General features: G+C 51.7%; 1 protein-coding gene across 1 annotated transcript in view; it reads right to left on the bottom strand.

The window, feature by feature from the left end:
* The window catches only part of ABCA7 (ATP binding cassette subfamily A member 7), a 219,895-nt gene that overhangs the window by 120,824 nt on the left and 75,927 nt on the right, over positions 1-23,144 (bottom strand). Inside the window, 7 exon segments of the mRNA XM_086946714.1 lie at positions 9,457-9,588; positions 11,168-11,348; positions 14,552-14,665; positions 16,396-16,600; positions 16,731-16,952; positions 21,747-21,969; positions 22,382-22,558. Of these exon segments, the coding sequence (XP_086802840.1) occupies positions 9,457-9,588; positions 11,168-11,348; positions 14,552-14,665; positions 16,396-16,600; positions 16,731-16,952; positions 21,747-21,969; positions 22,382-22,558 (1,254 nt within the window).

Here is a 23,144-nt window from a genome sequence, read left to right as displayed (position 1 = left end):
CTTGAAAGGATGCTAAGCCCCACACCACAATTAAGTTGTACAGGCAAAAGCAGGGTGCCCGTTAACATACATAAATGCATAAGCCACACACATGAGCCTAGTTCTTCCAGCTGGAGTTAATCCCATACCCTCTCCTACATCAGGGCCACCACCAGGGCTTCAACCAGACACAGGCATGCCAGAAACATCTGAGAAAGCTCCTGTATCTGTACTGTATAGAATACACGGAGAAATACCAAAATCAAAAAAAATACCATACCGAAATTAGCTAGTTTTGTGGCTGCTTCGAAAAATAAACACTATTGTCAGTTTTGGATAAATGCCTGTGGGAATTGCTTTTGCTAACATGAGAGAATATCGTCCCGGATAGGAGTCAGAGGGCGCAGTGTAAAAGAGTCACAGGTTCTGGGCTACGGGAGCATAGAGTTCTGGGTTGAAAGATTGGAAGAACCAATGGGAGGAGGCCGCACGCCGTCCAGGAGAGAGGAGTCAGAGAGAACAGGGTAGTGAGACACCGTGGGCATGTTTTAATGCTGGCGGCTGAGTACTCTATCACAAACGTGACTGATGTCATGTTCACCTTATTATAAGTAGAGTCCTAAATCACTTGGAATTAGACAGAATTAATATTGGTCACATTTGTGATGGACCAGTCTGGCCACCTCTAAATCATGCCCAGAGCCTCAGTGGCTCTGGGCAGGGAGAACCAGTGGGGAGGCCTACAACACACGGCTCAGCGGAGTCACAGGTTCTAACGTACAGGGGTATTGGGTCTAGAGTAGAGCGAGTCAGTGGGGAGGCCAGCAACACATGGCTCAGAGGACAGGAGTCTCTGAGTCTAGGGTACAGACTTTGTATAGAAGCACAACAGTATAGAGTCTTAGGTAGAGAGAACCAGTGAGGGAAGGGGCACACACCGCCCAAGGGAGAGGAGCCACAAAGTCCAGTCTAGAGGGACACTGAGTCCTGGGAAGAGATTAACCATAGGGAAGCAGGTGAGGGGAGTCACTGAGCCTCTGATGGGAGTTCAAAGACTAAGATATACGGCCACATAATCTGGGTGGGAGGAAATTACAGGTCTGTAGGAGAAGAGGCCCCCTAGACTCTGCAACTCCCCACCATAGATTCATTGTTCCTATTCTTTAGACCTTGTTTTCCCTCCTTAGACTTTGCATCCCTCTATCCTACACAATAGGCCCCTCCACTCTTGACCCTGCACCCTTCTATTCTAGACCCTGCATCCTACCACCCTATGCTCTACATCCTTCCACCCTATGCTCTGCATCCTTCCACCCTATGCTCTGCATCCTTCCACCCTATGCTCTGCATCCTTCCACCCTATGATCTGCATCCTTCCACCCTATGCTCTGCATCCTTCCACCCTATGCTCTGCGTCTTTCCACCCTATGCTCTGCGTCCTTCCACCCTATGCTCTGGGTCCTTCCACCCTATGCGCTGGGTCCTTCCACCCTATGCTCTGCATCCTTCCACCCTATGCTCTGTATCCTTCCACCCTATGCTCTGCGTCCTTCCACCCTATGCTCTGCATCCCTCCACCCTATGCTCTACATCCTTCCACCCTATGCTCTGCGTCCTTCCACCCTATGATCTGCGTCCTTCCACCCTATGCTCTGCGTCCTTCCACCCTATGCTCTGCGTCCTTCCACCCTATGCTCTGCATCCTTCCACCCTATGCTCTGCATCCTTTCACCCTATGCTCTGCATCCTTCCACCCTATGCTCTGGGCCGTTCCACCCTATGCTCTACATCCTTCCACCCTATGCTCTGCATCCTTCCACCCTATGCTTTGCATCCTTCCACCCTATGCTCTGCATCCTTCCACCCTATGCTCTGCATCCTTCCACCCTATGCTTTGCATCCTTCCACCCTATGCTCTGCGTCCTTCCACCCTATGCTCTGCATCCTTCAACCCTATGCTCTGCATCCTTCCACCCTGTGCTCTGCGTCCTTCCACCCTATGCTCTACATCCTTCCACCCTATGCTCTGCATCCTTCCACCCTATGCTCTGCATCCTTCCACCATATGCTCTGCGTCCTTCCACCCTATGCTCTGCGTCCTTCCACCCTATGCTCTGCGTCCTTCCACCCTATGCTCTGCATCCTTCTACCCTATGCTCTGCATCCTTCCACCCTATGCTCTGCATCCTTCCACCCTATGCTCTGCATCCTTCCACCCTATGCTTTGCATCCTTCCACCCTATGCTCTGCATCCTTCCACCCTATGCTCTGCATCCTTCCACCCTATGCTTTGCATCCTTCCACCCTATGCTTTGCATCCTTCCACCCTATGCTCTGCGTCCTTCCACCCTATGCTCTGCATCCTTCCACCCTATGCTTTGCATCCTTCCACCCTATGCTCTGCATCCTTCCACCCTATGATCTGCATCCTTCCACCCTATGCTCTGCATCCTTCCACCCTATGCTCTGCATCCTTCCACCCTATGCTCTGCGTCTTTCCACCCTATGCTCTGCATCCTTCCACCCTATGCTCTGCATCCTTCCACCCTATGCTCTGCGTCTTTCCGCCCTATGCTCTGCATCCTTCCACCCTATGATCTGCATCCTTCCACCCTATGCTCTGCATCCTTCCACCCTATGCTCTGCATCCTTCCACCCTATGCTCTGCGTCTTTCCACCCTATGCTCTGCATCCTTCCACCCTATGCTCTGGGTCCTTCCACCCTATGCTCTGCATCCTTCCACTCTATGCTCTGCATCCTTTCACCCTATGCTCTGCATCCTTCCACCCTATGCTTTGCATCCTTCCACCCTATGCTCTGCATCCTTCCACCCTATGCTTTGCATCCTTCCACCCTATGCTCTGCATCCTTCAACCCTATGATCTGCATCCTTCCACCCTATGATCTGCATCCTTCCACCCTATGCTCTGCATCCTTCCACCCTATGCTCTGCATCCTTCCACCCTATGCTCTGCGTCTTTCCACCCTATGCTCTGCGTCTTTCCACCCTATGCTCTGCGTCCTTCCACCCTATGCTCTGGGTCCTTCCACCCTATGCGCTGGGTCCTTCCACCCTATGCTCTGCATCCTTCCACCCTATTCCACCCTATGCTCTGCATCCTTCCACCCTATGCTCTGCGTCCTTCCACCCTATGCTCTGCATCCTTCCACCCTATGCGCTGGGTCCTTCCACCCTATGCTTTGCATCCTTCCACCCTATGCTCTGCATCCTTCCACCCTATGCTTTGCATCCTTCCACCCTATGCTCTGCGTCCTTCCACCCTATGCTCTGCATCCTTCCACCCTATGCTCTGCATCCTTCCACCCTATGCTCTGCGTCCTTCCACCCTATGCTCTACATCCTTCCACCCTATGCTCTGCATCCTTCCACCCTATGCTCTGCATCTTTCCACCATATGCTCTGCGTCCTTCCACCCTATGCTCTGCGTCCTTCCACCCTATGCTCTGCATCCTTCCACCCTATGCTCTGCATCCTTCCACCCTATGCTCTGCATCCTTCCACCCTATGCTCTGCATCCTTCCACCCTATGCTTTGCATCCTTCCACCCTATGCTCTGCATCCTTCCACCCTATGCTCTGCATCCTTCCACCCTATGCTTTGCATCCTTCCACCCTATGCTTTGCATCCTTCCACCCTATGCTCTGCGTCCTTCCACCCTATGCTCTGCATCCTTTCACCCTATGCTTTGCATCCTTCCACCCTATGCTCTGCATCCTTCCACCCTATGATCTGCATCCTTCCACCCTATGCTCTGCATCCTTCCACCCTATGCTCTGCATCCTTCCACCCTATGCTCTGCGTCTTTCCACCCTATGCTCTGCATCCTTCCACCCTATGCTCTGCATCCTTCCACCCTATGCTCTGCGTCTTTCCGCCCTATGCTCTGCATCCTTCCACCCTATGATCTGCATCCTTCCACCCTATGCTCTGCATCCTTCCACCCTATGCTCTGCATCCTTCCACCCTATGCTCTGCGTCTTTCCACCCTATGCTCTGCATCCTTCCACCCTATGCTCTGGGTCCTTCCACCCTATGCTCTGCATCCTTCCACTCTATGCTCTGCATCCTTTCACCCTATGCTCTGCATCCTTCCACCCTATGCTTTGCATCCTTCCACCCTATGCTCTGCATCCTTCCACCCTATGCTTTGCATCCTTCCACCCTATGCTCTGCATCCTTCCACCCTATGATCTGCATCCTTCCACCCTATGATCTGCATCCTTCCACCCTATGCTCTGCATCCTTCCACCCTATGCTCTGCATCCTTCCACCCTATGCTCTGCGTCTTTCCACCCTATGCTCTGCGTCTTTCCACCCTATGCTCTGCGTCCTTCCACCCTATGCTCTGGGTCCTTCCACCCTATGCGCTGGGTCCTTCCACCCTATGCTCTGCATCCTTCCACCCTATTCCACCCTATGCTCTGCATCCTTCCACCCTATGCTCTGCGTCCTTCCACCCTATGCTCTGCATCCTTCCACCCTATGCGCTGGGTCCTTCCACCCTATGCTCTGCATCCTTCCACCCTATGCTCTGCATCCTTCCACCCTATGCTCTGCATCTTTCCACCCTATGCTCTGCATCCTTCCACCCTATGCTCTGCATCCTTCCACCCTATGCTCTGCATCCTTCCACCCTATGCTCTGGGTCGTTCCACCCTATGCTCTACATCCTTCCACCCTATGCTCTGCATCCTTCCACCCTATGCTTTGCATCCTTCCACCCTATGCTCTGCATCCTTCCACCCTATGCTCTGCATCCTTCCACCCTATGCTTTGCATCCTTCCACCCTATGCTCTGCGTCCTTCCACCCTATGCTCTGCATCCTTCCACCCTATGCTTTGCATCCTTCCACCCTATGCTCTGCGTCCTTCCACCCTATGCTCTGCATCCTTCCACCCTATGCTCTGCATCCTTCCACCCTATGCTCTGCGTCCTTCCACCCTATGCTCTACATCCTTCCACCCTATGCTCTGCATCCTTCCACCCTATGCTCTGCATCCTTCCACCATATGCTCTGCGTCCTTCCACCCTATGCTCTGCGTCCTTCCACCCTATGCTCTGCATCCTTCCACCCTATGCTCTGCGTCCCTCCACCCTATGCTCTGCATCCCTCCACCCTATGCTCTGCATCCTTCCACCCTATGTTCTACATCCTTCCACCCTATGCTCTGCGTCCTTCCACCCTATGCTTTGCATCCTTCCACCCTATGCTCTGCGTCCTTCCACTCTATGCTCTGCGTCCTTCCACCCTATGCTCTACATCCTTCCACCCTATGCTGTGCATCCTTCCACCCTATGCTCTGCGTCCTTCCACCCTATGCTCTGCATCCTTTCACCCTATGCTTTGCATCCTTCCACCCTATGCTCTGCATCCTTCCACCCTATGATCTGCATCCTTCCACCCTATGCTCTGCATCCTTCCACCCTATGCTCTGGGTCGTTCCACCCTATGCTCTACATCCTTCCACCCTATGCTCTGCATCCTTCCACCCTATGCTTTGCATCCTTCCACCCTGTGCTCTGCGTCCTTCCACCCTATGCTCTACATCCTTCCACCCTATGCTCTGCATCCTTCCACCCTATGCTCTGCATCCTTCCACCATATGCTCTGCGTCCTTCCACCCTATGCTCTGCGTCCTTCCACCCTATGCTCTGCATCCTTCCACCCTATGCTCTGCATCCTTCCACCCTATGCTCTGCATCCTTCCACCCTATGCTCTGCATCCTTCCACCCTATGCTTTGCATCCTTCCACCCTATGCTCTGCATCCTTCCACCCTATGCTCTGCATCCTTCCACCCTATGCTTTGCATCCTTCCACCCTATGCTTTGCATCCTTCCACCCTATGCTCTGCGTCCTTCCACCCTATGCTCTGCATCCTTCCACCCTATGCTTTGCATCCTTCCACCCTATGCTCTGCATCCTTCCACCCTATGATCTGCATCCTTCCACCCTATGCTCTGCATCCTTCCACCCTATGCTCTGCATCCTTCCACCCTATGCTCTGCGTCTTTCCACCCTATGCTCTGCATCCTTCCACCCTATGCTCTGCATCCTTCCACCCTATGCTCTGCGTCTTTCCGCCCTATGCTCTGCATCCTTCCACCCTATGATCTGCATCCTTCCACCCTATGCTCTGCATCCTTCCACCCTATGCTCTGCATCCTTCCACCCTATGCTCTGCGTCTTTCCACCCTATGCTCTGCATCCTTCCACCCTATGCTCTTGGTCCTTCCACCCTATGCTCTGCATCCTTCCACTCTATGCTCTGCATCCTTTCACCCTATGCTCTGCATCCTTCCACCCTATGCTTTGCATCCTTCCACCCTATGCTCTGCATCCTTCCACCCTATGCTTTGCATCCTTCCACCCTATGCTCTGCATCCTTCAACCCTATGATCTGCATCCTTCCACCCTATGATCTGCATCCTTCCACCCTATGCTCTGCATCCTTCCACCCTATGCTCTGCATCCTTCCACCCTATGCTCTGCGTCTTTCCACCCTATGCTCTGCGTCTTTCCACCCTATGCTCTGCGTCCTTCCACCCTATGCTCTGGGTCCTTCCACCCTATGCGCTGGGTCCTTCCACCCTATGCTCTGCATCCTTCCACCCTATTCCACCCTATGCTCTGCATCCTTCCACCCTATGCTCTGCGTCCTTCCACCCTATGCTCTGCATCCTTCCACCCTATGCGCTGGGTCCTTCCACCCTATGCTTTGCATCCTTCCACCCTATGCTCTGCATCCTTCCACCCTATGCTTTGCATCCTTCCACCCTATGCTCTGCGTCCTTCCACCCTATGCTCTGCATCCTTCCACCCTATGCTCTGCATCCTTCCACCCTATGCTCTGCGTCCTTCCACCCTATGCTCTACATCCTTCCACCCTATGCTCTGCATCCTTCCACCCTATGCTCTGCATCCTTCCACCATATGCTCTGCGTCCTTCCACCCTATGCTCTGCGTCCTTCCACCCTATGCTCTGCATCCTTCCACCCTATGCTCTGCATCCTTCCACCCTATGCTCTGCATCCTTCCACCCTATGCTCTGCATCCTTCCACCCTATGCTTTGCATCCTTCCACCCTATGCTCTGCATCCTTCCACCCTATGCTCTGCATCCTTCCACCCTATGCTTTGCATCCTTCCACCCTATGCTTTGCATCCTTCCACCCTATGCTCTGCGTCCTTCCACCCTATGCTCTGCATCCTTTCACCCTATGCTTTGCATCCTTCCACCCTATGCTCTGCATCCTTCCACCCTATGATCTGCATCCTTCCACCCTATGCTCTGCATCCTTCCACCCTATGCTCTGCATCCTTCCACCCTATGCTCTGCGTCTTTCCACCCTATGCTCTGCATCCTTCCACCCTATGCTCTGCATCCTTCCACCCTATGCTCTGCGTCTTTCCGCCCTATGCTCTGCATCCTTCCACCCTATGATCTGCATCCTTCCACCCTATGCTCTGCATCCTTCCACCCTATGCTCTGCGTCTTTCCACCCTATGCTCTGCGTCTTTCCACCCTATGCTCTGCATCCTTCCACCCTATGCTCTGGGTCCTTCCACCCTATGCTCTGCATCCTTCCACTCTATGCTCTGCATCCTTTCACCCTATGCTCTGCATCCTTCCACCCTATGCTTTGCATCCTTCCACCCTATGCTCTGCATCCTTCCACCCTATGCTTTGCATCCTTCCACCCTATGCTCTGCATCCTTCCACCCTATGATCTGCATCCTTCCACCCTATGATCTGCATCCTTCCACCCTATGCTCTGCATCCTTCCACCCTATGCTCTGCATCCTTCCACCCTATGCTCTGCGTCTTTCCACCCTATGCTCTGCGTCTTTCCACCCTATGCTCTGCGTCCTTCCACCCTATGCTCTGGGTCCTTCCACCCTATGCGCTGGGTCCTTCCACCCTATGCTCTGCATCCTTCCACCCTATGCTCTGCATCCTTCCACCCTATGCTCTGCGTCCTTCCACCCTATGCTCTGCATCCTTCCACCCTATGCGCTGGGTCCTTCCACCCTATGCTCTGCATCCTTCCACCCTATGCTCTGCATCCTTCCACCCTATGCTCTGCATCTTTCCACCCTATGCTCTGCATCCTTCCACCCTATGCTCTGCATCCTTCCACCCTATGCTCTGCATCCTTCCACCCTATGCTCTGGGTCGTTCCACCCTATGCTCTACATCCTTCCACCCTATGCTCTGCATCCTTCCACCCTATGCTTTGCATCCTTCCACCCTATGCTCTGCATCCTTCCACCCTATGCTTTGCATCCTTCCACCCTATGCTCTGCGTCCTTCCACCCTATGCTCTGCATCCTTCCACCCTATGCTTTGCATCCTTCCACCCTATGCTCTGCGTCCTTCCACCCTATGCTCTGCATCCTTCCACCCTATGCTCTGCATCCTTCCACCCTATGCTCTGCGTCCTTCCACCCTATGCTCTACATCCTTCCACCCTATGCTCTGCATCCTTCCACCCTATGCTCTGCATCCTTCCACCATATGCTCTGCGTCCTTCCACCCTATGCTCTGCGTCCTTCCACCCTATGCTCTGCATCCTTCCACCCTATGCTCTGCGTCCCTCCACCCTATGCTCTGCATCCCTCCACCCTATGCTCTGCATCCTTCCACCCTATGTTCTACATCCTTCCACCCTATGCTCTGCGTCCTTCCACCCTATGCTTTGCATCCTTCCACCCTATGCTCTGCGTCCTTCCACTCTATGCTCTGCGTCCTTCCACCCTATGCTCTACATCCTTCCACCCTATGCTGTGCATCCTTCCACCCTATGCTTTGCATCCTTCCACCCTATGCTCTGCGTCCTTCCACCCTATGCTCTGGGTCCTTCCACCCTATGCTCTGGGTCCTTCCACCCTATGCTCTGCATCCTTCCACCCTATGCTCTGCATCCTTCCACCCTATGCTCTGCATCCTTCCACCCTATGCTCTGCATCCTTTCACCCTATGCTCTGCATCCTTCCACCATATGCTCTGCGTCCTTCCACCCTGTGCTCTGCATCCTTCCACCCTATGCTCTGTATCCTACCTCCCCTGACGTTGTGCCTGTTTGCTATACACTGCTCTCCTCTATGCTGCGACACACCTTTCCCCCTGTGATCACAGACTTCACCTCCCTCCATCCTAGACTTAGTAGCGCCTTTCTACCTTAGACGTGACCTCCTCCTGTACTCTAGACTTGGGTGCAGAGTTTGTGAGGAGTCCCCATCTCTGAATCCCAAGTCCAGGCTCCACCTCTGTAACCGTGGAACCTAAGCACCAAAGAGGACATTGTGCTGATGACACACACATGGCCCGGTGCTCAAGACATGGTCACTCAATCCTCGACTCTGTGTCCTGTACCCTAGGTTCTTCTTCCCTTTCCCACAGTCTGAGTTTCCCCAGTCGCACAGACCTTCCAGGTCCACCTCCATCACTTACATGTCGAAGAGGACGTTGTGCTGAGGGCACATGCCCATTGCGGTCCGGACACTATCCATCTCTGTGCGAATATCCCGGCCCAGGACATAGGCCGTACCAGAGCTGGGAGGGATGAGGCCAGTGAGGATGGACCTGTGGAAACCAAAGGAAAGGCATGGTCACTCGCTGCAGACATTTCCTCTCCACCACGCGCGCGGGTCAGGCCCCTTCGGCCCATCTATTCCCTTTACTTTTGTTCTTCCTTTTCAGTTCGCCTTTACTGACCTTCAAACCTCCTACCCTACCTAAACCTACCTCTCACGCTGCTCCAGAACACCCTTTACTGTCCCACTCCCTCTCACTTCTCACTACCCCTTACCTCATTTCCCTTTGTTTCACAGTACAGCCGGACCAGTAATCCGGGGTTAGACCTCATTTAGGATCAGAAGAGGTTAGGCATGGACACTGTGTAAGGTGTGCACATGGAACTAGCATAAGACAGAGATGGTGTAGCTACACTTCCGGGTTAGGGGCAGAAATTCTGGGGCATGTAGGGCAGAGTTAGTGTGTAAGACTATCAACAGGCACTTGGTATGTGCCCAACAACATCCCTACTGGTGTTAGCTTTTCGCTGTCAAACCAGTTTATCGCGTGGCCTTGTACAGAGGATTCCTTTAAAGCTCCACAGCCTCTTCTTCTCCTTAACTGCACACTGCATCTTCATCTGTTACTCATCCAGCAGCACCCTGCCTCCAAACCGTCTACGCAGCGCGGCTCTCCTCAGCGTCTTTCAGCTCTGGGCCTGTATCCAGGTAGGGTTGGGCCAGTTAGTGTCCTCCTGAGCTGGGCCAGAGGTAAGCTGCTCACACTATTGATCCATGTGCTGTGCGTTCTATTATTTTGTACACAGTCTTGGCCGGTATTTGGCTTTGTCAAGATTGCAGAGCCACGGCTCATTAAAAGGCGGCACGATTTCTGAACCAGGGTCTCCTGAGTCTTACCCTTTCTCCATTTTCACTTGGTTCCTCATTGTGGCATTACTATTCCGTATCTTGATAAGAACAAGTGGACGACGTGGACCACTGGCTATATCCCTTGTGGAATGTCACACTTCAACGAACCCTGACAGGTGCATTGTTATGAATAGGATGATGAGCAAGTAGTATGACCATTTGTAGGTCGGCCAGGAACAACAGTGTTATTGCCGAGTACAGACAGATCTGTTGGATGTCAGAACAAAGGCAAAATATGGGTTATCAGAGGTTTGCTTGTTGCGTGTGGAAAGTGTCGTCTATTATCTGTTGTGTGTTAGTTTTAGGTTGGATAGTGAGAACTAAATTCATTCTCAAAAATCAGAGTTGCTTTCATATACTTTAGTGCAATGTTGGGTGCTGTATATATTTCTACATTTCTCATCTCTTTTCCTCTCCCATCACATTTTCTCTAGTAGCTTCTTTTGTCACCTACTGTGCACCCCTCTGTTCATGTCCAGTTGTTCTGTCACCCCTTTCTGCTCTAATCATCGTTTTTCATCCCTCACCCTGTCCCTCCCTCATCTCTATGTCACACACTGTGCTGTGCTGTGGTCTTTCTCTCAAATTATGATGTAACTTCCCACCTCTAAGGCTTACATTGTGGTGGTCCTCAATCTCTCTTTGGTGGTCGCCCTCCCCCTCTATCCATCACTGCTCGTGTCGCCCTGTTTCCAGATATTCCCATCTCTAAGGCTTACATTGTGGTGGTCTTTCCCGCTCCGTTGTGACCCAGGAAGGAGGTGATTTGCCCCTCGTAGAAGTTCAAGTTCAAGCTGTTGACGGCGATCTTGGGGCCGCTGCTCCTGCTATGGTAGACCTTCCCCAGGTTACAGACCGCCACTCCCAGCGGCAGGTGCACTGGTGCCTCCTCAGTGAGACCTGGAACTCCCAAAGATGCCAAAGGTTAAGAGGTCACTAGCAGAGTCTCTGACAACACATGGGACAGAAAAAACAGGAACTTCAGTGCACCGAAGGAGCATCAGTGAACCAAACCAGAAACTGAATATCACAGCTCAGAGCACAGTCTACATGGCTCACAGCACAGTTTAACAAACAAGTTACTTACCTTCGGTAACAATGTATCTGTAAGAGACATATGTAGTTACAGATTCCTTACTTTAGAATTACCCCCAGGAGTCACTCTGGATCCGGAGAAATTGTTTAGTAGCAGTACCCCTGCATATAGGTAGGTGGCATTGGTCGACTCCGCGTCTGTCGTTTGGGTCATGGCCGCCGAGATGATATTGCGGTGTCTTCTTAGGCGCCGCCCCTGCATGTTGGTCACTTCTGACATGACTTTCCGCGCCAGAAGTGCAGAGCCATGCCAGATACTGACCACTGGTGCACATAACTAGGGCCCTGTAAGAGAGTCCGTATCCCTAGAAGTCAGTTTCCAGAACGGGGAGGATGGGTGGGGCAGTGAGGAATCTATAACTACATATGTCTAGTACATACCTCACTACCGAAGGTAAGTAACTTGTTTATCTGAAAGAGACTGTAGTTATAGATTCGTTTCCTTAGAACAGATAACCCAGCAATCCCAACCCCGGAGGTGGGTCTATGAACTAAGTTCACACCAAGAAGTCCTGGAGAACAGAACAGCCGAAAAAGCCTTCTCTCTGGACATGACTGTCCAGGCAGTAATGTTTTGTGAATGTGTGCAGTGATGCCCACGTGACTGCCTGGCAGATGTCAACCAGCGGAACTCCACGTCCCAATGCAGTAGTGGCTGCCGTCGCCCTGCTGGAATGGACGCACATTCCTACTGGGGGTTCTTTTTTAGCCAAAGAATAACAGATCTTGATGCATAAGACAACCTATCGAGAGATGTTACATTTGTGTACGGCCCAACCTTTCTTGGCGCCCACATACCCACGAAGAGTTGATCGTCCACCCGGAAGTCTTAAGTGCGATCAAGGTAGAAGGACAGCGCACGGTGGAGTCTCTCCTCCTCCTTGGAGGGATGCGGGGGAGGGAGAAGGTGGGCAAAGTGATGGTCTGACCTATGTGGAAAGAGGTAACCACTTTGGGCATAAAAGAGGGCCTAGTACGAAGGACCACTTTGTCCGGATGAACAGCAAGAAAAGGAGGTTTGGAAGCCAGAGACTGAAGCTCCCTCACCCTGCGGACAGAGGTGATGGCGAGCAGGAAAGCAGTTTTCAAAGTAAGACGACGAAGAGGACAATTATGTAGGGGCTCAAAGGGAGCGCACATAAGATAAGTGAGGACAAGATTCAAGTCCCACAGGGGCATTAAGAAAGGAGAAGGAGGAAAGAGATGAGTAATACCCTTCAGAAATTTGTCTACAATGGGGGACTTGAAAAGAGAAGGCTGATCAGGAAGGCGAAGAAAGGCCTAAAGATAGCCTTTAAGGGTCCCCAGAGCAGAGCCCTGCTGGGCCAAAGGGAGAATGCAGAGGAGAATCTCTGAAAAAGGGGCAGAAAGGGGATCCACAGCCTTTGCTGTGCACCATGCCGCAAATTTGTTCCATCTAAAGGCGTATACCGTTTTAGTGGAGGGACGCCTGGCTGCCAAGATGACCTTACAGACTTCAGGAGGAAGGTCGAAGGATGTCAACTATCGCCGCTCAATATCCACGCAAGGAGGTGGAGGCTGGACGGGTTCGGTGGAGGACCGTCCCCTCCTGCTGCGACTGAAGATCCTCCCGAAGAGGCAGTCTGATCGGAGGATCGATAGCCATGCTCAAGAGCTCAGGATACCAGACTCTTCGTGTCCTGTTCAGAGCCACAAAAATGACTTGGGCCCGGTCGAGCTTGATCTTCTTCAGCACTCTGGGTAGTAGTGGCACAAGCGGAAAGGTGTACAGAAGGCTGCTATTCCACCCACGACATCTCCCATGATGACCTTGTTGGAGGTGCCAACTTGTTATGGGATTTGGCACCAATGCTTGCAGAGCTCGAGGCTTGCGCGCCCGGGGAACAGAGAAGGTCACGCGGGTGTGTGGTCCGCAGTGCCAAGCAGTTCCATATTGGGAGGGGATCTTTTGCACCAGCAACGGTTTTTGCATTCATGACTCTGATGAAGCATGAGGACATAAGCTCCACACAACAAGTCAACATTGGGTAACTCATCAACCCACATGGTATCATGGGGTGAACCATGTAGTAAGCACTCCTCTGCCCCTACCACAAGACTTGGCCTCTCAATGGCCACTCAATCTTCTGCCTTCGCGTCCTCCCAGTGCCCCACGTGCACCGGACCCGGAGGCCTCCATGGTTGGCCAATCATCAGCACTGCTTATGTCAGAGAGAGCAATGAGGTGATGCGGGCTCAAAGAGCACCCTTCAATGTTTTGACAAATCATCTATGTTGATTAAAACACTCTTGCGGTCAACTACGTACTGTGAGCAACTATAAATAAATGCTGAAATACTCAGATGTATCAAAAAGAAAACTGTTCCTTGCAGATGCTAGGGCCCGTGACTAGAACCACAGATACTAGAATCTTATACATGGATGGAAAGGATGCCAGGAAGTGGTAGATTCTGGACCCTGTATAGGGCAGGTTGTAGGTGACAGTCCACAATTTAATGTCACAGTGGCATGGAGAAAAAGAAAAAAATCTTGAGAATAATAAATTACTTTAAAACATTTTGCTCATGATCTTCCCCTGCACCAACTGGGAAGACTGTAGAAATGTCCCACTGTGCACCCCACTGCAGATACTAGCGGGACGCAGAGGCCACAGCTCGGCGCTTTGATGACCTCTATTCTAGGGCATCTGAAAACAAAAACTCCTCGCTCTAGATGTATGGGGTGAACAATATTATTTTAGGTCTGTTGTTAATAGGTGGTCACACTAGAGACAAACACACAATTAGTCCAATCAGTCACTCAAGCCACTCGCTCTCGCTTCACACTTAAAACTTCAGGTGATTATCGCAGAGCTTGCACCACCTCCCCAACCCAGAAACAGCGCTACCCTATTTTGCCTGACGAGGAGCTCGGATAGACAATAAGAGAATGAAAACATCTGGCAAGAGAGGAAAAATGTTAGAAGTGAAACAGGCAGGGATGCCAGTCGAGAAAGACAAATATGAGAAAAGAGAAAAAGCTCTTACCATCCAATGGAAGGACATCGGGTGCCAATGGAATCTTGTCCTCATACGGAGAGGCATTGAACCAGTAGCTTCTGAGAAAAGGAAAGTTCCAGGGCTTGGGAATCCCATATTGACCTAGAACGAAATGCAATGCGCAGAATGACTGGAAGGATTTGTTGCCAAGACCGACTGCTTTCCCCTCACTCACAACCACACCACATTGTGACCCAACAAAGAGCCATGCAGCTCTCTACCACTGACACTTCACTCTTCGAACACAAGTACATAACGGTGTCCCCGTGCTCTTACTCTGAAACACGTACACACCCACCCCAAAAGGCCCTCCCATTTTCCACCTGGTTCTCCCTATCCAAAGGCAGAAAATCTGAAATATAAAATCATTATTTTTCTAACTACTTTTGCCTTTACCCTAAAAGCAAAACACGTTATTATTGCTTCAAAGAAAAGCAAAGCAGAAGTGCCAGGCTATAGTAAAGCGAGTTATTGATTGCAGGGAGTGTTTCAGCCTGGCAGGCCGAAGCGTTCACACAATGCCCCCTGGCATTGCGAGTTCCACTGCTTACAAGTCTGGCATGCTAAGATGAAAGCCTTTTGGAAATAAACTGAGGCATGTGGAGTAATTATGAAGATTATGGTGTTTCTATTTCTTGATCTGATAAAATGCTCCAGGTGATTCACAGAGACATTTGAGCCAACACAGCAATGAAAAAAGACTCTTATTTTACAGCAGCTCATGTTGTAGAGAACGAGGAGTGTAAACTTTTTCTATGTTCCTCAATTATGAAGACAGCCACTGCCTGAGACATGCTCCACCCCTCCAACAGTGCTAGTACCGGGAGCATGGGGGCACCGTGGAAAATCAGCATATCATCGGAGCACCATAGTCAGACTACGAAGCGGAGTTTTTTTAACTATGATAGAAATCAAAGTGCCATCTCACGGCTTACAAAGCATCGCTTCGCCTACGCCTGTCGTGTTTTCTCATCCAATTCATATGAAATTATTCTTTAATGGGTTCCTGGATTCACTTCTTGTATATTGGGTTTCTTAAATCGGAGTACAGGAATATGTGCATGTGGAAGGGAGTGTAGTCAAAAACCCTGACGCTGCCCCTATCTGTGTAGTAGATATAAGGCCACGTTACGACTTCCAACATTTTCTTCATAAAATTGGTTGAGAGCTGCAATAAAATAGGCACCCGGTTAACAGCCTGTGTCGAGACGACAAGAAAGCATTCAGTTTGTACACTCCTCTATACCTCTAGAGCGCGGATGATTTCAACAGGTGGCTAGTGTCAAGGGCTGGCAAGGGTGAACCAGGAGACAAACTAGCATTGGCAGGCACAGTGAAGAGCTGGCTCTGGTGCCAGTGTGAGAAGCAGGCACTGTTGGACAGTAGGGCACACTGGTAAGATAGGCAGTAATAGGAGTTAGCACTGAGGAACAGTGTGAAAAGCCGACACTCGCTTGTAGTCTGAGGAGCTTACACCAGTGGGCAGTGAGCGTTAGTAGCATTAGTAATCGTTACAGGTGAGAAAGGGCAAACCTTTCACTGGTGAGGGCACCAGCAGGATATCCAACTAATCTAGCAACTTCTATAAAGACCAAAGTCGTACCAAAAACTTTTGCAATGGTCTAAAGAAATCCGATTTGTAGTGTGTGGAGCATTAAAGATTGTTTACCCGCTCACAAGATTTCCCAACCGACCCTCTTCCATTCCTTCACCACTGATATTAAGAAGCGTTGCGCTATGTGTACCATTAAGGGGTCATGGTATGAGTGGAATTTATGTTGGACATGCTATGGGAACAGGCAAAGCGTGCATGCCTGTGATATGCTACTGACCTGGAAACACTGCTTCTATGTACCAGGTGGCTGCTCCATAGACACAGGCATCGAGTAGCAACAGAAGCAGCGAGGAGGAAAAGGTGTATGGATCTCCCTCCACTGGGCGTGAATTCATGTTGTACCACTGTAGTCCGACTCCTTGCTCCTCGTACAGGGAGAGGTATTCACACCCAAAGCCAAAGGCGACTGGGGAGAGGAAGCTCTGCAGGGAAACAAGACAGTTACAACACGTCCAGTTGTGAGAGGCTTGCACCAGTGCCCACCACTTGCACCAGTATGGTATAAACACAGACCTATATGCCCACTCAGAAGAATGTGACATACATACTTACTGCGAAGATGCGCAGCGTGTACGTAATGTAGTCCCTCCACGCCACGCACAGCACGTAGGGCAGGTAGAAGGAGAAGTAGATGATACCTCCACAGGCCGATGCTAGATTCGCCCGAGAGAAGAAGGTGCTGATGAGGAAGCACTGGGCGATGGTTGCGACTGCAAAGGCTGAGAGGAAGAGGAAGACCACCGAGGGATCGCTATATGGGAGGATGTCCCCCACCTGGTGGAACAAGGGAGAAAGAGGCGTTAGCACCTGCTACATCATCTGTTGAAATCTACTGTCAAGATGGTGCTTATAGGCAAGCCAGTCAAAGGCCACACACCGACCTAACATCCTGAAGTAACCTGGAGCATGTAAGAGGCTGTGAAAGTTCGTGGTGGGTGCCGACTCTCCCCTGTGAAAAGGAGCACCTACCCTTAAAATGAAAATCTCCTGCCATCACCATGACAACCAAAAACCCTCAGCATGCCAACCAGCTACCCAGGTCAACTGAATCACCAACTCTTGGGTTGAGGACAATGTACCTCAAGGATGATAACGCACCCTCAAGATGATGATAAAGTACCCTCAAGATGATGATAAAGTATCCTCAGGATGATGACAAAGTACCCTCAAGATGATGACAAAGTACCCTCAGGATGATGTCGAAGTTATGCCCCATACACTTGGGATGGGCACCTGATACCTTGTGAGACTATCTCAGAAAGAGGGTAGAATAACCTCACAATGAGGAAGGCGTTGCCTTGGGATGAGGAAGGCGTTGCCTTGGGATAAGGCAGAGGAAGGCGTTGCCTTGGGAAGAGGAAGGCGTTGCCCTGGGATGAGGAAGGCGTTGCCCTGGGATGAGGAAGGCGTTGCCCTGGGATGAGGAAGGCGTTGCCCTGGGATGAGGAAGGCGTTGCCCTGAGATGAGGAAGGCGTTGCCCTGGGATGAGGAACCCATATCCATTATATGAGCACATAATATCTTTGTGATAAGCATCATCTACCTTCAGGATGATGATCGCCTATCATCAGCGTGAGGAAGACCAATACTTGTGACGGGGAGGATTCGCCTATGGGATGGAAATGACCTACCCTCAGGAGAAGGACTCCATACCCTCGGGATAAGGAATCCCTACCCTCAGGATAAGGACTCTCTACCCTCACGATAAGGACTCCCTACCCTCAGGATAAGGACTCCCTACCCTCAGGATAAGGACTTCCTACCCTCACAATAAGGACTCCCTACCCTCACGATAAGGACTCCCTACCCTCAGGATAAGGACTCTCTACCCTTGGTATAAGGACTCCCTACCCTCACGATAAGGACTCTCTAGCCTCGGGATAAGGACTCCCTACCCTCTGGATAAGGACTCCCTACCCTCACGATAAGGACTCCCTACCCTCACGATAAGGACTCCCTACCCTCACGATAAGGACTCCCTACCCTCAGGTGAAGGACTCCCTACCCTCAGGATAAGGACTCCCTACCCTCAGGATAAGGACTCCCTACCCTCACGATAAGGACTCCCTACCCTCACGATAAGGACTCCCTACCCTCTGGATAAGGACTCCCTACCCTCTGGATAAGAACTCCCTACCCTCAGGATAAGGACTCCCTACCCTCAGGATAAGGACTCCCTACCCTCAGGATAAGGACTCCCTACCCTCAGGATAAGGACTCCCTACCCTCAGGATAAGGACTCCCTACCCTCAGGATAAGGACTCCCTACCCTCAGGATAAGGACTCTCTAACCTCGGGATAAGGACTCTCTACCCTCGGGAAAAGGACTCTCTACCCTCGGGAAAAGGGCTCCCTACCCTCACGATAAGGACTCTCTAGCCTCGGGATAAGGACTCCCTACCCTCTGGATAAGGACTCCCTACCCTCAAGATAAGGACTCCCTACCCTCACGATAAGGACTTCCTACCCTAACGATAAGGACTCCCTACCCTCACGATAAGGACTCCCTACCCTCACGATAAGGACTCCCTACCCTCACGATAAGGACTCCCTACCCTCTGGATAAGGACTCCCTACTCTCAGGATAAGGACTCCCTACCCTCAGGATAAAGACTCCCTACCCTCAGGATAAGGACTCCCTACCCTCACAATAAGGACTCCCTACCCTCAGGATAAGGACTCCCTACCCTCAGGATAAGGACTCTCTAACCTCGGGATAAGGACTCTCTACCCTCGGGAAAAGGACTCTCTACCCTCGGGAAAAGGACTCCCTACCCTCACGATAAAGACTCCCTACCCACATGATAAGGACTCCCTACCCTCACGATAGTGACTCCCTACCCTCACGATAAGGACTCCCTACCCTCACGATAAGGACTCCCTACCCTCACGATAAGTACTCCCTACCCCCTGGATAAGGACTCCCTACCCTCAGGATAAGGACTCCCTACCCTCAGGATAAGGACTCCCTACCCTCAGGATAAGGACTCCCTACCCTCAGGATAAGGACTCCCTACCCTCAGGATAAGGACTCCCTACCCTCGGGATAAGGACTCCCTACCCTCGGGATAAGGACTCTCTACCCTCATGATAAGGACTCCCTACCCTCGGGATAAGGACTCCCTACCCTCACGATAAGGATTCCCTACCCTCCCGATAAGGACTCCCTACCCTCAGGATAAGGACTCCCTACCCTCAGGATAAGGACTCCCTACCCTCAGGATAAGGACTCCCTACCCTCAGGATAAGGACTCCCTACCCTCACGATAAGGACTCCCTACCCTCACGATCAGGACTCCCTACCCTCACGATCAGGACTCCCTACCCTCACGATAAGGACTCCCTACCCTCTGGATAAGGACTCCCTACCCTCAGGATAAGGACTCCCTACCCTCACGATAAGGACTCCCTACCCTCAGGATAAGGACTCCCTACCCTCAGGATAGGGACTCCCTACCCTCAGGATAAGGACTCCCTACCCTCGGGATAAGGACTCCCTACCCTCACAATAAGGACTCCCTACCCTCACAATAAGGACTCCCTACCCTCACGATAAGGACTCCCTACCCTCTGGATAAGGACTCTCTACCCTCACGATAAGGACTCTCAACCCTTGGAATAAGGACTCCCTACCCTCAGGATAAGGACTCCCTACCCTCTGGATAAGGACTCCCTACCCTCGGGATAAGGACTCCCTACCCTCTGGATAAGGACTCTCTACCCTCTGGATAAGGACTCTCTACCCTCGGAATAAGGACTCCCTACCCTCTGGTTAAGGACTCTCTACCCTAGGGAAAAGGACTCCCTACCCTCGGGATAAGGACTCCCTACCCTCTGGAAAAGGACTCTCTACCCTCGGAATAAGGACTCCCTACCCTCACGATAAGGACTCCCTACCCTCACGATAAAGACTCCCTACCCTCTGGATAAGGACTCCCTACCCTCTGGATAAGGACTCCCTACCCTCTGGATAAGGACTTCCTATCCTCTGGATAAGGACTCTCTACCCTCTGGATAAGGACTCCCTACCCTCAGGATAAGGACTCCCTACCCTCAGGATAAGGACTCCCTACCCTCCCGATAAGGACTCCCTACCCTCCCGATAAGGACTCCCTAACCTTCCGATAAGGACTCCCCACCCTCCCGATAAGGACTCCCTACCCTCCCAATAAGAACTCCCTACCCTCACGATAAGGACTTCCTACCCTCCCGATAAGGACTCCCTACCCTCTGGATAAGGACTCCCTACCCTCGGAATAAGGACTCCCTACCCTCACGATAAGGACTCCCTAGCCTCGGGAAAAGGACTCCCTACCCTCGGGAAAAGGACTCCCTACCCTCACGATAAGGACTCCCTACCCTCACGATAAGGACTCCCTACCCTCACGATAAGGACTCCCTACCCTCACGATAAGGACTCTCTAGCCTCGGGATAAGGACTCCCTACCCTCTGGATAAGGACTCCCTACCCTCACGATAAGGACTCCCTACTCTCACGATAAAGACTCCCTACCCTCTGGATAAGGACTTCCTATTCTCTGGATAAGGACTCCCAACCCTCTGGATAAGGACTCCCTACCCTCAGGATAAGGACTCCCTACCCTCCCGATAAGGACTCCCTACCCTCCCGATAAGGACTCCCTACCCTCCCGATAGGAACTCCCTACCCTCACGATAAGGACTTCCGACCCTTAGGGTAAGGATTCCCTACCCTCGGGATAAGGACTCCCTACCCTTGGGATAAGGACTCCCTACCCTCTGGATAAGGACTCCCTACCCTCAGGGAAAGGAATCCCTACCCTTAGGGTAAGGACTCCCTATCCTCTGGAGAAGGACTCCCTAACCTCAAGAGAAGGAATCTCAACCATCCGGATAAGGACTCCCTACCCTAGGAAGAAGGGCTCCCTACCCTCAGGAGAAGGACTCCCTACCCTCAGGTGAAGGACTCCCTACCCTCAGGAGAAGGACCCCTTACCCTCCGGAGAAGGAATACTTACCCTCAGGAGAATGGCCCCCTACCCTCATGAGAAGGACTCCCTACCCTCAGGAGAATGGCCCCCTACCCTCATGAGAAGGACTCCCTACCCTCAGGAGAAGGACTCCCTACCCTCATGAGAAGGACTCCCTACCCTCAGGAGAAGGACTCCCTACCCTCAGGAGAATGACTCCCTACTCTCGGGAGAAGGACTCCCTACCTTCTGGATAGGCACTACCCCTTGGGATGGGCACAGTCTACGCTTAGGATGTGGATGCCCTACACTCAAGATACGCTGCCCTACTCTTGAGATGAGGATAGCCTACTCTTGAGGCAAGAACGACCTACCCTCGGATGAAGATGGTCTGTCTTCGGAATGAGGACGACGTACCAGAGGAACTATGACTACCTGACTTGGGACAAAGAAGATGTACCTTTTGGATCAGGACCATCTATTCCTAGGCTATGGATGACTTACCCTTGGGATGAGGACGGACAAACTATTGGCAGAGCTCAGATAAACTACACTCTGAATGAATATGACTTACCCTGAAAAGGAGAATAACGTGCCCAGAGAATGAGGTGCACCTACCCTGAGGATGAGGATGAGAAGGAGTGAGCTGATGAGGAAGGGGAGCAGGCTGCTGATAAACCAGCTGAGCCACAGCATGCCCCGGCTCAGCCCCATCACTTTCATGGTCTCCTTCAGCCGCGTCTCCTTCTCTCGCACCACACCCTTGATGATCATGGCCACGGAGTAGATCCACGCCAGCGTCATGAAGAGCGGCATGGAACGGTTGAGGACTCGCAGGAATCTGTGTCGATGTAAAGGAGAAATGGGAGAAAGAGGGTGAGGAGGAGCTGGGCGACACACAAAGAAGTGTGGAGAAGAGAAGGGTAAGGTCAAAAGGGAGAGCAGGGCAGGAGAGTAGGGAGACATGGAGAAAATGTGATACACAAAGTAGGGAAGGAGAAGGAGTGCAGGAGAAGGAGAAGAAGGAAGAGATGAGCGAGAAGAAGAAATCAAGGGTGAGAGGAATAGATCAGACTTACACAAAATAATAACATCTAAGAACTACACAACAACACAGAGACAAGACGTGTACAATATGTGATCACTGTGCACTGGAACAGGACTGCCCTGTTGTGTTGCACCTTTCACACTTAGGCCCCTGAAACAACATGTGTTATTACTACAATGAACAGGTCAGAGGGGCTGGGGCTCACATGTCATCCACGTAGCATGGGTAGGGCATCTGCTGTACATAGGCTCCAGTCCGTGCCCGGGTACCGGTCACAGCCCGTATGACCGCCTGCTCCACCAGATCCTGGATATAGACGAAGCCCCCCCAGACGTAGCGCATGTCATTAAACGGATCCGCAGCCGGGCCTGGGTCCCAGAACCTGAGGAGAAGAAGACAGAAGGAACTCAGCAGGATGGACTACTACTAGAGGTGCAAGGAGCTGTGTTCAGTCCCTGGGAGACCACAAGAGGTGTAGAAGTGCTAGTGAGGCCGGGAGAGCTGCAGCAGTGCCAGTGAGGTCAGGGGAGCTGCTATGGACCCTCTGTCTCGGATATGGGGTTCTGCTACAGTCCCAGCTGTGGCTTTTCCCCCTGAAGTAAAGAGATCTGCTGCAGTCACATGGAGGCACACATCTCTGTTGCTGCCCTACTCTAGGAAGTAGCCGAAGGCACGCCAAAGGTAAGCCTGTCTGTGCTCATGAACGGTCGGAACACAACCAGGGCCAGCCACCCTGCTCATTTCTCTCTAGCTATTTCTATGTCATCTGTTCTTTTAAAATCATGTAATGAGTCTATTCCACACTGTGATTGCACTTTCTCCCCAACTTGTATTTATGCCCTTTGTCTTGTCTTAAGAGGAAAGCCATTTTCGGAGCCCCCTTAGACCCAGACTCATACTAGACATCCCGCGTAAAGACCACATTTCTGGCCACCTGAAAAACCTCCACTGGCTTCCCGTCAATAAGA

Source organism: Lissotriton vulgaris, chromosome 12 (assembly GCF_964263255.1).
Source record: "Lissotriton vulgaris chromosome 12, aLisVul1.2, whole genome shotgun sequence".
NCBI lineage: Eukaryota > Metazoa > Chordata > Amphibia > Caudata > Salamandridae > Lissotriton > Lissotriton vulgaris.
The sequence above is the reverse complement of the archived record's forward strand: the minus strand, read 5'-3'. Positions and strand labels throughout refer to the sequence as shown.